Source organism: Lynx canadensis, chromosome F1, assembly GCF_007474595.2.
Source record: "Lynx canadensis isolate LIC74 chromosome F1, mLynCan4.pri.v2, whole genome shotgun sequence".
NCBI classification, from domain to species: Eukaryota; Metazoa; Chordata; class Mammalia; order Carnivora; family Felidae; genus Lynx; species Lynx canadensis.
In genome coordinates this window covers 38660308-38677792 of record NC_044319.2, presented here as the reverse complement: position 1 = coordinate 38677792, position 17485 = coordinate 38660308, and the positions used below count along the sequence as shown (strand labels likewise).

The window sequence follows — 17485 nt, the reverse complement described above, 5'->3', positions numbered from 1 at the left end:
AAAAGACAGAATTTGCACATCCTTGGGCCAATTTAAGATAAAGCAGGTTGAGGGTAACAGAGGTCCTTTAAGACCTATTGTAATGTATACAGATATGGGCACAGTGATAATGGCTACGATTATAAAGTACTTTACAGTTTACATTTTTTGTTTTAATGACAGCATTACCACTACTATTAATTATGTGACTTGGGGCAAGTCAGTAGATATCTCTAGGTCTTAGTATCATCTACACACAGGGAATAATAAAGCCTACTGCACAGGGATCAATTAGTGTTAAATGAGATAACACATGTAAAGTGTTATCACTCCTACACATGTAAAGTGTAACAATTGTCTGACTCATAGTAAAGCTCAACAAATGGCAGCTATTATTATCAACCATTGTCCAAACTCTGTAGTCAAGGAAAACTGGAAGTGTTTGTCTGTGACCTTGAGTCTTCTCTAAACTCTCACCTGTTAATGTTATCCCACGCCTTACATGTAAACTACCTCTCAAGGTTTTTTCCATGTCTTTGTTTTTTTTCCCCATCTTTCTCATTCCCCCTGGAAACCAAACTGATTCAAGTATCTTGGTTAATTTTGCTGGTACTAACAGATTAGTAGACTGAAAGGACTGGTTGGTTAAAAAAGAAGGTAGCAAATTTTTAGTAATCAAGTAACTCAGTGTCTCTATGGGCTATTATGATCCCTAGCATGAGAAGGGGTGGATGGATAGATATATCCTCTGGAAAGAACATGTTATGTGATGGCAATGGTCCAAGTCTTTACTCAGACTCTCTCACCAAAGGGAGACCTTATACTATGCTCACTTCAGAGGGCTTTCTAAGGGATCAAACCAGAAAATGGCCTGAAAGCACCCAGTACTATAGCAAGCAAATAACGAGCACCCAATAAAAGGGACTTCTCTTCCCCTTCACCATCTGACCTTGAGCACAGCAAGGAAAATGTTGATTTTCTTCCTATTCTCATTGTTCATTTTTAGACACCTGACAATGGCCAAGCCAGTTAAACATGGATTTCTTGGGTGTGGCTGGCTATTCTCATGCTCTCCCCGTGATTCTAGTAGATAACAAAAAGATTAATAGGAACAGGAAGCTTATCGGTGTGTGAACAAGCAAACCCAGTATGAAGCTATGATCATCACTACTAACACTCCTACCAAATATCCTGGCTTCCCATGGAGGATATGTTTGCATGGAAACCACCACACTGAAACCAAGCTTCAGGAAGTTAGAGTCTAAACTGAGTCTGTATTTCTAAATGCATACTCACAGAATAAAGCAAAGTTAATACTTCTAAAAAGTAAGTAAGTGCAGGGTGCCTCGGTGGCTCAGTCAGTTAAGCATCTGACTTTGGCTCAGGTCATGATCTTGTGGTTTGTGAGTTCAAGCCTGACATCGGGCTGTCTGTCAGCACAAAGCCCGATTCAGATCCTCTGTCCCCCACCCCCCACCCCGCCCCTCCCTGGTTCATTCTCTCTCTCTCTCTCTCTCTCTCTCTCCGTTTCTCAAAATAAATTAATAAATAAACGTTAAGAAGTAACTACAAACTGAGGTGCCCGGCTGGCTCAGTCAATAGAACATGCAACTCTTGATCTCAAGGTTGTGAGTTTGAGCCCCATGTTGGGTGTAGAGCTTACTTAAAAAAAGTAACTGCAAACTATGAGGACAAAAACAAGGGTTGACAGGAGCTGGGTAGAGAGAGGCCTTGTCTATGAGAAAGAGCACAGGAGAATTTGGGGAAGTGATTTATATTTGACTGTCCACTAAAGAGCGAGTTTAGGGAATATAAATTATACCTTAATAAAAAGAACTAGCACATAGCAGTTTCAGGGTGCCTGGTGTACTTTCTTGACATCCTTGTCAAGAACAGAGAAGGTAAAGACTACATATTTTCACAGTCAGGTGGGCATTGTCAGCTGCCCACCAAAGAACTAGCCATAGGAATAACAGGTATTGACTGAGAAGAGTGGTTTCATCCAGTAGGTAGTGAAGAAGAAAGATTAAAATACTGGATTCCTTAACTGATAATAGACATGTATACAGTTGCATGGGCATAAGCAAGTAAGCTTAGAATAATACAAATCTTAATACCATCAGCCAAACCAGAGGCTTCCCTTCTAAGTCTACCTGGAAGAAATCATGGAAGCAGATGTCTGACACCTGAAGAGACCTGACAGACCATCGAGTCAAACCTGCCAATTCCAATATTCTCTCCAAATTCACAAGTTCAGAAGAAAACTTCCATGCCCACCTCTGGTGGAAGAAAAGTTAGTTTTCCCATTTCTACCTACGTAGGACAGATTTCTTTCATTCCGACATCTTTTGAAGAGTAAGTAAGATGGTGATAAGTGTTTTCATTCTCCTTCAGTTAGAAAAATCTCTCTCCTCTTGAGTGGGAATCACTTTGAAGTTTGTTTCCTGCATATCATCTCCTCCCAGGAGTAACCACTTGGCATCCAGAGGAATGAAAAGACAGTGCGTGTGAAGTGACTAACTGTAACTCTGGGAAGCCACAAGAGCAAGTGAGGAGGTGGGAAGGGATGCTGGGATTGGACAGTAGGTGAATGTGGAAAGACCCTATGCAGGGGCTTTGTCTATGCTCCCCACCACTACCCTACATGCGTATAGAAAAGGGCTGAGTAAGCTTACTAAAGAATATAGCTTAAAATTGGGGCAGATCCAATGAAATCTCAGAGTATAAACCTGTATTGGTTAGGAAAGGTGAACGAAGGCTTGGGAAAAAGGACCTAGAATGTTCAAAAGAAATAAGTAAAATTTTGCTCAGAAAGCTTCTGTCATAGACCAGAGAAAAGAGAAGGTTTAATCCTACTCTAGCCTTTAGACAAAACTGCGCTTAGAAACTGGCTTCGGCGTGGCTGAATTCCTTTGGCACAAACTCCCTGAGTCTCTGAGACCTATTTTCCACAGAAACGCCAGTTATGTGTTTCAGTCAGGATTAATTTAGAATTTTTTTTTTATTCCTACTTGTATCAGAATCATTCATCGAGGGGAAGTTCTTATATATCCATTCCCAGAATCCTCTTAAGACATCTGGTCTCATTAGAAGATCAAATAGATCCTCCAGATTCATTAGTTGTTCAACAAAGTGGGAATTATTTTCTCACTGCTCTTGTGTTCGTGAGATGTTTAAGACCCAGATGAGAGAAAAATAACAAAGAAAACATACAGTCTTCTTGACTCACAAAGACAGATCTTTCAGCAGCGTGAGGAGATCTTGAATTTGCTCTTAATTTTGAAAAACACAAGGAAAAAAGTCAAGATTATCGGCCATTGTAAGATAGATTCGGTTTAAAAATTAGAAAGTGCACAGGATTTAAGATATTACCTCAGAAAACACTGCTTACACTTTTATGATTACTGGCTCATCTATCACTTGATTACAACCATGTATTCTCTTTCTGCATATTTTCTTTTTTTTAAATTTTTTTTTTTTTAACGTTTATTTATTTTTGAGACAGAGAGAGACAGAGCATGAATGGGGGAGGGTCAGAGAGAGGGAGACACAGAATCGGAAACAGGCTCCAGGCTCCGAGCCATCAGCCCAGAGCCTGACGCGGGGCTCGAACTCCCGGACCGCGAGATCGTGACCTGGCTGAAGTCGGACGCTTAACCGACTGCGCCACCCAGGCGCCCCGACTTTCTGCGTATTTTCACAAACATGCATAAAAAGTAACCCATGCTGAATATGCCTGGCATTGAGTAGAACACAAGATATGACTGTAGTTAACCATTTAACTGCTGAGCACCACCCGTATGTGGTTGTTGACCCAGATTCTCCCAGACGGTATACTATGTGTAGAGGGTAAGGTATTAAAGGATGCTCCGGACACGCTTTCAAGGCTCAGAAGTGCTAGCTGGTAGATCTACTCTACTGAACGATACCCCCGTGGCCTGAAAGAATTATTGTAGCTTTCTAAAGTGACTCATTCACTCCCAGGGGGTTGGTTGTCTGGGCTCAGAGAAAATCTGTCTCACTGATTATTAGTGATTTAGTAATTGGACGGTAGTGATGGACTTCTGATAACCTAGAGATTTGCTTTAGCTTCACTGGCAAAGGCCTGTGTTTTCAGGGTCAAAGGTTATACCGTCTGTGTGTGTGTGTGCGCCTGTGTGTGTGTTGGGGGTGGAGAGGGGGACTGTACAAAGTACTGCTTTTCTGAATCTGCCAGTCCCAGTTCTGACTGTATCATCCTGAGCAAGTCACAATTCCACTCCTGCCTCAATTTCTTCATATGTAAAAGCAGGAGGTGGGTCAAATGATCACCATGTCTTCAAACTCTGGAAAATCTGGTTTCTAGTCATGGCAACTCTTTTGATGCACATGTGCTGTTTTGAAAGCTGCTAGTTTTGTTTGTTTGCTTTTTACTTTTGTTTTTTAATGTTGACTTATTTTTGAGAGAGACAGAGACAGAATGCGAGTGGGTTGGGGCAGAGAGAGAGGGAGGCGCAGAATCCGAAGGCAGGCTCCAGGCTCCGAGCTGTCAGCACAGAGCCCGACGCGGGGCTCGAACTCACAAACCGTGAGATCATGACCTGAGCTGAAGTCAGACGCCCAACCGACTGAGCCACCCAGGCGCCCTGAAAGCTACTAGTTTTGTAATAATGATTTTGTCTTTCTCACACCAGTATCTTGGATTAGAATTAGAATTGTCCCTTACAGGTGTAGAGAAAACAAACAGCTCACTTACGTTTCCTCTATCTCCTCTTCCCTAATCATCTTCCAGCTGTGAAACTGCACACTTTCTATGAGTATACTGTCCTTTTTTCTTTCTTTCTTTCTTTTGCTGTTTGTGTCCTATTTCATTAACTGTGATGTTGGGAGTTGTAATTTCCTCTTTCTCATGATGATATTTTGAATAGGACCTAGAATATCTTTTTGCACCTTGTAGACATGTAGAAAAGCAGAACAACCCACCAAATCTCCTCTGGCCCTTCTGTTCTCTTAAATAGTAAACAAATGAAATCTGTATTCCTTCCTTTTATACATGGTGGAGAGTGTAAATTGTCCTGGGAGACTGAGCCAGGGGTCATTTGCAAAATTGCCTTATTATGCTATTACTTTCTGGGAACAAATAAGTGACTTTTCGTCTTGGGATTGTAGAGATACAAGCAATCTGCCCTATTAGTATATCACTTGATGGGTAATTTGCTGTGTTAACAAGAAAAAAAAAAAAAGACAAAGGTTTAAAGGGGAGCATTCATCTTCCCAAATGATATTTAAAAATCACAACTTTTGCAGGAAGATAGGGTTTTGCAAACTATAACTTCAGTGGCCTTTCTTAAACTGTCTTATCATAAAATCTTTGAGAGGAAATTATAAGTTTCAGAGATGTCTTGGAGGCCATGCCAGGGGAAAGAGGCTTTTTTCTGGACTTGTTCTTAGCAATGCCAGGTAGGCAATGCCCAGTGGATGGTCCACAAAACCTTCCCCAGAGCAACATTTCTTGAACTGCAGATCATGCCTCATTAGTGGGTCATGCAATCAATTCAGTGGGTGATGACCAGAAATTTTTGAAAACATGAAGCAAATTAGACTAAAGCAGAATAGAATAGAAAACATCAGAGCGCATGGCATGGAGAAGTTCGTGTAATGTCTAGTGAAAACTTTAGTTTGTTTTGTGTGTGTGTGTGTGTGTGTGTGTGTGTGTGTGTGAGAGAGAGAGAGAGAGAGAGAAAGAGAGAGAGGGAGAGAGAGATCTGTTTTGGTACACCAAGTTCCAGTGTAAAATACATTCTTACTACAGGTCACAGTTTAAAAACTTGTATTTCTAGGGGCACCAGGGTGGCTCAGTCGGTTAAGTGTCCAACTCCTGATCTTAGCTCAGGTCAGGATCTCACAGTTTGAGGGTTCAGGCCCCGCATCGGGCTCTGTGCTGATGGTACAAAGTCTGCTTGGGATTCTGTCTCTCCTCCTCTACCCCTACCCCACTTGTGCTCACTCTCTCTCTCTCTCAAAGTAAAGACATACACCACAATACACATGTTTCAATGTGGGCTCCCAACAACTTACTTATTTGTGACAAGGTAAATTTATAAATGAAAAGAATACAAATTCTTCTGAATGTGAATAGTTACCTTCCAACTCTATATTTAAACTGCCCCTAAGTTATTCTGAATTCTACTTTTTTGTCTCTGAAAAATACTTCTATTGAATCACTCTTCCACATCAGCCCAAGGCAAACTGGAAAGTGGGTCAAATTTGTCTTCCTCTCATGGGGGTGCTTCCTACCTCTTTTCCTGGGGCGCCCCCACCAATGTTTGTACTTTCTTTCCCTTTCCTTTTTTCAAAGCATCTTCTCATGAAAGACTGATAAATGCATTAAACAGTATAAATGACTGATGATGCTTTACTATAACTCCATTCCCAAAGGTATTTATATTTTAGCCAAATATGAGACCTCACACCCTATAAAAGAATCTTGTAGAATTTAGCTGCAGGGCAAGGAAAAGAGAAATGTGGAGAGGAAGAGTGCTTTCGTAGCACCCTTCAGGTCCTAACTGTGGCTGGCGCTATTCCCTTCCAATGTCTCCTTTTTGACACGTAAATGATATGCATGATTTCTTTCCCCGGGGATTTGGGAACTACAACTTCAGCTGCTTTTCTTTTTTTAATAGATATTTGAAACTGCTTATCATAAAATCTTTGAGAGGAACTATTTTATGTTACTCAACTTTGTATTCATCTTACACCCACCTTACTGCCTGGCAAATTTTACATCTTTGATTAGTAGTAGTTATGACTGTGTATTATGTAATGACACTACTTTCTAACACATGGGGTAACATTGTTTCCCAATGTCAAATTAGCAAGAAAGCACAAATGCATGTTTTTATGCTGAATATGAGATGGTGTTATGTAAAACTGACACAAACTTATCACAAAACCACAATAATAACAATTTTTAAATTACACTAATAATTTATTGAGTATAAAATATATGCCAGGCTCCCAGTACTAAGTATTTTGCCCACATAGTCTCACTTATTCCTTGTAAAACCTCTTCAATGAAAATACTGTCATACCCCCTGCACCATAAACAGCACATGTACAATTTTACAGATGAGAAAACTAAGGCTCGGAGATTGACATCCTGCCTATCAAGACACAGTTACTGAGTACCAAAGAAAGCCATGACCCAAAGCTAGTCCACCTGCCTGCAAGGTCAGTTTTGCTTTCCTCACTTTTACACTCACCTAAAATTGTCATTTTCATTTTCATTTCAGATACCTTACCTGCCGACTGAAGGACAAAGCTGTGAATGTAAAAACACCAGGAAGTTTCCTTTGTTTGTTTTTGTTTTTAATGAAAAACACTTTGATTATCACAAGGTGGTTACATACTCGGAAAACATCTGGCCTGACGAGCTAACTCAATACTTTCTGCTTGTCGTCTCTGCAGTCTAGTGTCTATCTCCACGTTCAAGTCATCTTTAAATGGAAAGATAAAGGACAAGAGAGTAAAGAGCTGGACAGGGAAACAGTCTCAACAGCATTGTGGTAGCATTCTACCAACTGGTTTGGATCTGTTCAGATGACTTTTGTTTCCCTGTACAAATCACAGTGCTTAAGGACATCTGCTATGAAAAGCACCATCTTCCATTTGCACACAGCTTCCATATTCCCTAGTCCGTCTACACAGACAGTTTTTAATGGCCACCCTTTACATTAAAGGTCTGCTTTGTACTGTCCTCCTCAAGAGTTTTAAATCTCCTCCAAAAGTCCTAGGTGATCAGAAGCCACAGATGTCTAGCAGCCTCATCTACTCCCGTGACAGTAAAAGGAAGAAATAGGTTTTGTAACAGATACACTGAGAAATCAAATCCAGGATTCACTTCTGTTCTTAGAACAGAGAATGAAACCACTGACGACCATGTGTGCTATGGGAGGTACTCTTAGATTCCAAACTTCTATAGCACTTTCCCATATTAATTCAGTCTTAAGTTTCAGGAAATAAAATAATTATGTAGTTAAACAGAGATCCTTATACAAACAAGTACCGTGTTTACAATGTAGCAATCCATTAAAATCAAAGAGAGGCATAGATTATGAGAACTAAAACCTGAGCCAAGTAGACTAGCACTCACCATTTGCCCAATCCCCATCCAATGACAGTAAACATCCTATTGGAATCTGCTCAGAAAACAAAGGCTTTACCCACCTAATGTCAAGGTAAACAGGTAGTAAAAACCCATTTTACACTACTAACTGGTGGTATCATTTTCACTCTTTAGGGTCTAAACACAACTAAATTTTGGTATTTTTTTCTTTTAAATTGGCACCAATATACTACAGCTTTTTTACTTGATAATTTTTAAGAAGTTCACTAGGTACTGGTTCACGTTGACTTAAATTTTATAGCCATAAACCATCTGAGTTAGAGGGAATAAAGACATTCTACTATTCAAGAAAAAAAAAATTTCCTATAGTTTACATGAAATTCCATCCCCCTAGACTAAGAGCTACATAGAATAAAAGCCCCATAAACTTAAGCTGTGATCGTCCTGAAATCAAGGTCATAAGATTCTTCTACTCTGTAAATCATACGAAGAAGAAAAGTAAGGAAAAAGTATGTTCAGCACCACGAATATATTAATTAGGAACAGAGTTAGGTCTCTCTTGAAAGGGCTGTAAGCTGTAATAGCTGATGACATACCTTAAGTTCTCTGAAGAAGATACTACTCCTGGCCCACTCAACAATGGAGAAGAGGGTTTGATCAGCCATTTTGCACATAAGCCCAAACGTGCTCAGCTTTTCATGCTTGCTTCGATTAGCTTGCTCTTGCTGCAAATAGGCCATGATTTTGGCCTGGACTTGAGGCTCATCTGGCTCACACTTCAGAAGTTCCAGTATCAGATGTGGGATGCTTGCCGGGGAGCTTGTCTGGTAACTGTCCATATAGGAATAGCCCATGATCGACTCCGGTGAGCTGGTGTAGGGGTCTGGATACTCAGACTTGATGGCCCGGCTAGGAAAGTGACTGTATGTTTGGTAACCTTGCAGGCTGCCATGAGGTGGCATTGTCATGCTAATGGGGGAGGTTACAAAGGGACTTCTGTCATAGTCTGTGGGAGGCAAGGCAGCGTGGTTCAGAGGTAGGCCTTTGGAGGCAGAATGGATGTTCTGAATTGCAGAAGAGATGGTGAGCTCAGAGGGCATTGCTTGGATCACCTGAGACATGGCTTCTAGCTTAAGTCCATTGGCTCGGATGAGGGCTTTTTTCTGTTGCTTTAGGGCCCTGTCTCTCTTGTACATTGGCCCAAATTTATTCCTTCCCCCGCGCATTCGGTCAGCCCTTACCGCTGTAGGGAAATAAAAAAAAAAGGAGTAAGGGTATAAATAAGATGGAAATTATTATCATTCTCTGGATCTCCAGATATCTAGAAATGTTGAAAATTGTCCAGAAGTGTTATGTGTGTGGTTGTTTCACACCATACCTCTCAAAGGTTCCCCCCCAAAGCCATGTCTTCCTTATTTAGGAATTCTCTCCTCTAAGTGTTTGTCATCAAAAAAAAAATATTTTGGATACATGGGAACCTATTACTATTAACCCTTTGGTGGACTGAAAAGATTTCATAATTTTTGCTACACACAGGGGATCCTTCAGATTGCTAAGAAAGAGTATTTTGCCTGTTGTGTCAGAATTCTCTTTACAGAAACCCAAACTGCTAAGAGGAAAAACTAAAAAATCAAATAACCCATTTCTGGATTAAATTGTGAATGTTTTCCCTTAGACTATCTTCCTCCCTCAAAGCCATTTTGACTAATTTGCTGCAAAAGATTGGGTACATGCTCTTCCTGGAAAATCATTTTCACCTGGACTTGATGAGCACACATCAGATAACCACCAGTTATTGTTTTTAATTTAGGCAGAACTGGACATAATTAAAGCAAATTCATTTCAGAAGCTGTCAAGACAGTCCACCATCACAGTGCTGTGTGGAGTCTGGGACCATGTCTAATAAGTGAGTTAGCAGTTCTCTCCAAGCCCATAGTGGCCAATGGCAATTAGACAGAAACCAGCGACCTCTGACAGCTTCTGACATGTTGAAATTGCTGGAGGTTAAGTTTTTGAGCTTTTTATCTTAGGATTAGTATGGCATTAAAAATTTATTGTGAATGCAAGGTATCCAGAATATTGCACAAGATAACAGAGAGTTTTTCATCTGGGTGATAATTTATTGAATATTCAACTATTTCACATCACTGTTAAGGAAGTAGACCTCAGCCCCACAAGTGACTTACAGTTAATAAAGCACACTTTTTAAGGTAAAGAAATGCAACTTTTTCCTTTCATTAAAAAAAGAAGAAATCAAATGATATCATATGAAATCACAACATTTGATTTTTGACATTTTATCTTTTGAGTCTCATACTAGAGTAAACATCTCCCACAGTATTTTGCTGTCTGGAAAATAATAACGTGATTGGTAATAAAGAAATGAATGAGCATTTCTTTCTCGATCTCTTTCCCAATCTCTTCTTAAAAACAGTACAGAGTTAACAGTTCTCATGATAACCAAAGTGGCTACTTCTATTGGGAAGGAATCTGTTAGCGATTCAGAAGATTGATTCGAAATCTTCTGAATATTTCTATCAAGTGTGAGTGCCACATAACAGAAAAGCTCCAAACAAAAGTAGCCTGTGCCTCACTGATCAAATAAAATGCATTCTTGTATCTGGCACTGAACAGTGACCGGCATGCCTTACTATTACTTTCTTTGCACTGTAGTTAATCTGTGGACAGTCAGTAGGCTGGAGGCTGAAAACCAGCACCACACCATGAGAGTCCATGCACCAAATTATTTACAGTGGTCACACATTAACTTTACTCCCTGCCAACCTGTACATTGTAAGTACCAGGTTCTACTCTTTCGACACAGTTTAACATGGCTTTTGGGGAACCACTCTCTTGTTCCTGTCAAACCAATGCTACTGATTTAACAGTTCATCATTTTTCACGTTTCCTGCTTTCCACCTTCATTTTGCAGACTTCATCGTTATCTTACAAAAAAGAAAAAAGAAAAACGAACGTGTTTTCCTCCACCATCAAAACTTGCACTCCCTATGAGCAACTCCATTTCACAGTTAAATTAGCTTTGACTCTTGCTCAGGAGTCACGAAGTTAATAGTAACAATTATGACAATTAAACAATTTAAAAGATTAAAATCAGGCTTTTACTAAGTTATCCTGACTTGAAAACTGACAATACATTTTTTTTAATTTTTGCAAATTTTAAAATTTGTTCTCATTTCAATCACAGTCCTGTTTTCATCTCACCTGGCCTCTTTAGTGTCAGGTGCATCTGCTCCCCAAACTAAAAATTAAAAGAAAAGGGGGAGTGGGGACTCCAAGACTGAAATTTTTTCCTGGTAGATTTCACCAGTATTTAAATGAGACTTGGACTGTTCTGCTGATGAAACATAAAAAGATCTTACATTATTGTCCATGGTGTTAGAAGACTAGGAGAATAATGTTACCATATTATAAGTACAATGTTATTTTAAATCTCATGTCCTTGGAGAGTTTTAACAGGCAATAGTAGTCTTTAGAAGAAACTTACCTTCTAGCTTCATTCCAACACTTAGACATTTTTGAAATCGACAGTAAGGACAACGCTTTCTCTGTGTTTTATCAATTTGGCAGTTCTGGTTTTCTATACATGTGTACCTTTTGTTATTTTGGACTGTTCGCTTAAAAAACCCCTATAAGACAGAGAAAATAGTGAGGCACAGTATAAATCTAACACCCGTCTCGTCCATTGTTTCATTTTAAGGAAATCACCAATAAATCTTTTCATTGAACCAATGAGCCTTTCCGTGGTTCTGTGGTTTGTTCTACATTTTAACAAGATCAACCCTCCAAAACAGTGCTGGGCCAAAGTGGAGATTTTTCTGGCACTAAAGTTATATTCCTAGAATAACATCAAATCTTGGGGAGATTTGGATATACACCATTTCATCTCAACAGACGGAGAAAAATACATTCCATATTGACCAGTAATTTCAAAAAAAATCTGTTTTCTTATTAACCTCATATTCCAGATAAGGTACTCATGGAGCTCTGCACCGTTTGTAAGCAGCCTGATAGATTTTAGTGGCAAATTATTAAAAAAATACCGTTGGAAAAACTGAACAGCAAAACACCCCAGATTTTTTTTTTTTTTTTTTTTTACAAATGTCAGCACTAGACTGTCGAGAGCAAGAGGATTTAAAGAGTAAAATGGGAAAATGTTCATAATTCCATTGAAATACATTCAAGTTGGGGAACTCTGTAATAAAAAAAAAAAGTGAAACTGATGGAAAAGAAAAAATGTATAGCAGAGAGCTGAATTTTAGCACAGTGTGTTTTTCTTCTGTTTCACCCAAAAGAATTCATCAAAACAAATTTTGTAGCTTTATAATATAATAACAGCTTTACCAGGATGGTATACTCTTTATGTTTATCTTACTAGCTATAAAGTGGAACAATCTTACTTTGTTATAGAGAATGAAGGGATTTTCCTGGCAGTGGTTTAAGTATTTGTACTAAGCTTTCTACTTTAAAAAATGTTGAGAAATAGCAAATAGTATCAAATGGACTGGGACTATATCAAAAAGGTCTGGGAGAAATTCTTGATGTATGGTTGATAGTAATAGGAAAAATTTAGTACATTTTAGATATTAAAACTTCTTGCATTTAAATAGGTCATATGACTTATTTATGAATGCCATTCTACTATAAACTGAGACGTGCTTTCTTATCCTTTATGATACAAATTTTTTAAAAAATCTTCAAAATTGTTTTTGGAATAAATCAGGATGAAATCATGCAGTTGAGAATTTAGACTTTTATCTGTGGATAAAAAATGTTTAGACTTGCAGCACAGAATACTCTGAAGTTAAAATATATTTGGGAAATACTTTGTCATGTTCCCTCTCAAGAACAACGATGCTTTAAATATATATAAGTCAAGCAAAATCAATATTTAGGACTGTTAGAAATAGAAGTCTTTCTACAGATACATCACTTTACTACAATAAAATATTTTAAAGCCATGAGATGGGCAAAGTTTTCTAAACAGCATAAATTTTTTTAGCCTTTGGAATTAAATCAAACACATATTTCAAAGAATCATCTCCCCAGGACTAACTCTTTCTCTCATTTTTAATTGCGTCTATAAAAGACAGCCTCCATTTAGCTTTAAAAAGTAATCCAATGGTTTATTTTGGATTTAAACATTATATTTATCAGGTAGCAACGTGGAGGCAAACCTTGCAGCTTTCACAGGTGAGGAGCCCATAATGGTATCCAGACACTTTGTCTCCACACACCGGACAGAGTTCTTCAAGATCTTCATCATAAGAGTAATTCACCATTTTAAACTGAGACACTGAAACAAGAAAAAGAAATGTGTATACATATTTAATTAATTTACTATGTAGGTTTTAATCCTGCAGTGAAAAGCATTTTGGTGATCAGTGGGTAAATATCACAGGTAAAATATTATATATATAATATATATATAATGTATATATATTATATATATAATATTTTATCTTGCTATACTTAAAAAATAGTTTTATACAATGAAAGCAAAACATCTTTAGGACTCAGCGAGCATGCACTTCCTATTTTTTTAACTTAAAAAGATTTCCAACTTCTTTTGTTAAGAATTTTAAACTGACCGCTGTTGAACACATAGGTCATAACTGCAAGACAGCAAATCAGAAAAGAAACATGAATTGCAGAAAGTAACCATTTAGAACTTCTTTTCAACCTTCTAAAGTTAAGATCCAAAATGTCACCTTTGCCTAAGGAAGAGAAGCAAGCTCTCGCATTCTCGCACTCTTGGAGTAAGTTTGCTGCAAGTACACAGCGCTTATCAGGATAGCAACTGCCGATTTGCAAACACTTGACCGAGAACCTGAAGCCCCAGAAACAGCTTTCCAGCAGCAGCCCCCACTTTTAACAGCCTGCGGCTGTACGTTCGAATCTGTTAGACTAATTGAAACATTCAGTTACTTATCGACAGGGCTCCTGTTCTGGATACTTTAGTCTCTTCACATTCGAAAACGTCCTGTTAAAATAAAGAAGGAAAAGAGGGAGGACGCCCGGATGGGAGGGGGGGAAAAAAAAAAAGAAAAGAAAAGATACACAGGAGGGTTTGGTTTCGTCCCCAAGTATTAAAGTCCTGCGATAAAACTTCACATGTTTCCCATAATCATTGCAAAATATAAACACCTTGAGATCGCCCGGTTAAAGTTAAACAGAAATCAGGCCGCGGCTACAAGCGGCTCACTGCGGGGATCGAGTAACCGCCTTCCGCCGGACTTAGCCCCTGCGAAGGCGTCACCGCAGCTAAAAGATGGATAAACTATGCACAGGAAGGACAGTGGCCAGGAGACCCCAGATGATACCTGATCTAGTCCCTTCCTGAGACTCACTCGGGGGCAGGTCTCGGAGGGCGACGCGGCGGGTATCGGTGCTAAGGGGCAGGTCCGCGCAGCCCAGCCACCAGCTGTACCCCTCCCGGGCACCTTCCTGTGAAACCCCGGGGCGCGCTGTCCTTTTCGCCCCTTGCCCAACTCTTGCTCGGCGACACACAGGCGCACAAATGCAGATTCGAGTTTAAGTTAATCAGTGGCGTTTGCAGGGGGCGGGGCGGGGGGGGCGGAGATGGGGGAACCGACGGCCGGACAAAAGTTTCCTTTGATTTGTTTACCAAAACGGAAAGAGAAATAGCTCCCACTGCATCCCCAAAGTTCCCGGCCACTCCATCACGACCATGTGGCCTCTTCGCCAAGGACTCGTTCTTTTCCTTTTTATCTTTTTAAAATAAAGTGGGTTTTTTTGTTTTGTTTTGTTTTTTGTTTCTTTACGGATTCTGCAGGCCTCCGGAGAGGGCCGTGGGGAGGTGAGGTCACTTGCACCACTTCGAGGCTGAGGGCCGAGGACCGACCGGCTGAGTTGAGACGTCTCTTCCCGAGACACAGAGCCCTGGCCTGGGGCTTAAACCGGAGTGAGTTAGCCAGAGTTTGGGGGTGGGGGTGGGGTCCCGGGAAAAGATGTTCGCGTAGAAGCAGGCGCCTTGAGCTCCGTGAAGTAGAAGTAGAGACGCTAAGCGCAGTCCTCCTAGTGGCGCCAACCCTAAGAGGTCCGCGCTCGGGCTTTGGGAAGCTGGGGGTTTGGGGAAACTGAGGGTTTAAGTTTGTTTATAGCCCCATCTCTTCCAAAACTCGTAACTATTGTCCTGCGGCGTGTTTTCGGGACGGGAAAAACTGTACTTTACCAAGTGTGTTCTTCTCTATCTCCCCTTCTCCCAAAAAAGTAAACTCTAATTTCGCACCTAAGAGGCACAGCGAGGCAACCGTTTGCAGGAGGATTCGGTGCCCACCTCGGGGATCCAACGCCAAAAGACCAGGGCTGGGAATGGGGACCCTCTTGGACAAAGACAGAGGCCTTGTGGGTAGCCAGTCGGTGCTGTGCGGGACCCGGGCATCTTTCAGAGTGTCCCAGGTGCCGTACCCAAGTAGGCTTTCGGAGAACGGAATCCGTTGGGGCAAAGAAGTCCCTGTCTTTAGAAAGTAGAGAGGGCCGTGGGGCCTTGGAAAGCTAGGGCCGAAGAGAGGCACGCGGATAAATCCCTCCATAGTAAGCTGTCCCGAAACCTAGTGGCGAGTCTTTCTGGTAGGACCAGGGCGCGTCCCCGGCTGAGCCCAGAGCAAGCAAGGGAAAGGGGTCCCCATCCCCAGGGACTTCCCTCGAGGTGCAGGCCGAGTGGCATAGAGGAAGTCGTGCCCTGACCCTTCCCACGATGTTTTCGAACCCAAAGCTGAGAGAGCGGCCGGCGGCTTCTCCTGAGACCTGTGCACAATGGAAGTCTAACTTTCTGCTTTGGGACAGTAGGTCGTGTCAAGAACGCCCCTCCTGAACTTTAAAAGGAATACTACAGTGGCATTTCCCTCGCATCTCCCCCGCCCCCTAAACCCTTATTCTTGCCTCCCCTACTTCTTGATCCAGCGTTTCCCTGAGGGTCTTTTCCCTAGTCTTTCAGAAACGCGCGCGCCTGAACGAGGGGCAGAAACTTTCCTTTTGGACCTAAGATCGCGGTGGCCTCACGGGCGCCCAAAGGGCACTCCCTCTCCGCAGCTAGAGGCGGAGGGTTCCGGGATCCCGCTCACGGCGCCGCGTCCCCCACGCCCCGACTTCGCGGGACTCCCAGGTACGAGCGCCAATGCCTCTTTGGGCCAACCGGGTTCCTCCAGCACCCAACCCTCAAGTTAGTCTCAGGGGCCACAGCCCCCAGGGGACGTCCACAGCCCTTCCTGGAGGCTTGGAGAGACCCCAGCATCACCGAGAGGTAACCGACCCACAGGCACAACGCACGCGTAGCCGCCACCCTCTTTCCCCAGTCCCGGAGGTAGACGTCAGGGGCCCTGGGCCCGAGCGCGGCAGGCGCGCCGCCGATCCCGCACCGCGGCGTGCACCAACCCCAAACTCTGCTCCAACTCTGCTCCCAACACTTCCCCGGCGCTTTCAAGTTCGCTCAAGGGGATGGCAGGAAGCGTTCCGGGATCACAGGCCCGCCTGCCCGCACATCCTGCGCGCGGGAAGGGGCGAGGATGGAAGAGCACCGGTGACTTTTCCTAGCATTGTTCCCTCCCCGGCCCAGGGCAACTGCGATAAACTTCTGAAGGGCTTAATACAACCACATCTAGAGTCGCTATTTGGAATGCGGCGAAAATATAGCCAGCAGGGTTTGCTTTTTTTGTTGTTAGCAATCAAGAGGTAAGAAAACAAGCCGGGCTTCCACATTCCCAGCTCTGGGACTGTAGAAGAGGCATTAAGCTAAACCGGTGCCCCGTTCCCTCAACTAACTCGGCAATACCCGCGCAGAGGATGGGGGTGGGATAATTTTGGATTTCTTCAGTTCTGTCTGCGGTTCTGAAGTTGTCCAAATTAGAGCCAGTTCGCAGTGTCCCCCTGGGCTTTTGGGGGTGCCCAACATACATTCTAACGCCGCTAAGACCAGCTTTCCCGGAGCCTCCTCTCTTTGTAGCTGACTTTGCTAAGCAGGGTGTTCTTCCTCCACACACGAGCATTGATTAAAGTTCCCACCGATTCCTATGACCGAGAACCCGCTCCGGTTTCCAGTGAGGCATTTCATTTCTTAGAATGATCTTATTATTCTGAAGTATCTTTAGCCTGAAGCTGCCCCCCTCGGGTTGCCATAGAGCTTGAAACCTCTCTTTTCTTAATTAGAAGCGGCCAATTAGGCATTGCTTGGAAAACCTCCGCCCCGCATTGTTCAAGAGCCATAAACTTTTATGCCTGCCCCTCGGGAGGGGCCCTGCCGCCCGCGCGCGGCCCCACAGCCCGGCAGCGGCGAGCGCCCCGCAGGGCTGCTCTGGCGCCCGCGAGGGGTGGGCGGCTGAAGCCCTCAGGGCGAGCCCGGGGGCGGTGTGGCCGCGGGAACCC

General features: G+C 42.3%; 1 protein-coding gene across 2 annotated transcripts in view; it reads right to left on the bottom strand.

The window, feature by feature from the left end:
- The window catches only part of NR5A2 (nuclear receptor subfamily 5 group A member 2), a 135618-nt gene that overhangs the window by 106119 nt on the left and 12014 nt on the right, over positions 1 to 17485 (bottom strand). For both annotated transcript variants that reach the window (XM_030303020.1, XM_032591813.1), the window contains exons 2-4: positions 13279 to 13397; positions 11589 to 11730; positions 8680 to 9326 (exon numbers count right to left, since the gene is read on the bottom strand). In XM_030303020.1, coding sequence (XP_030158880.1) covers positions 8680 to 9326; positions 11589 to 11730; positions 13279 to 13397 — 908 coding nt within the window. The remainder of the gene's footprint in view (positions 1 to 8679; positions 9327 to 11588; positions 11731 to 13278; positions 13398 to 17485) is intronic.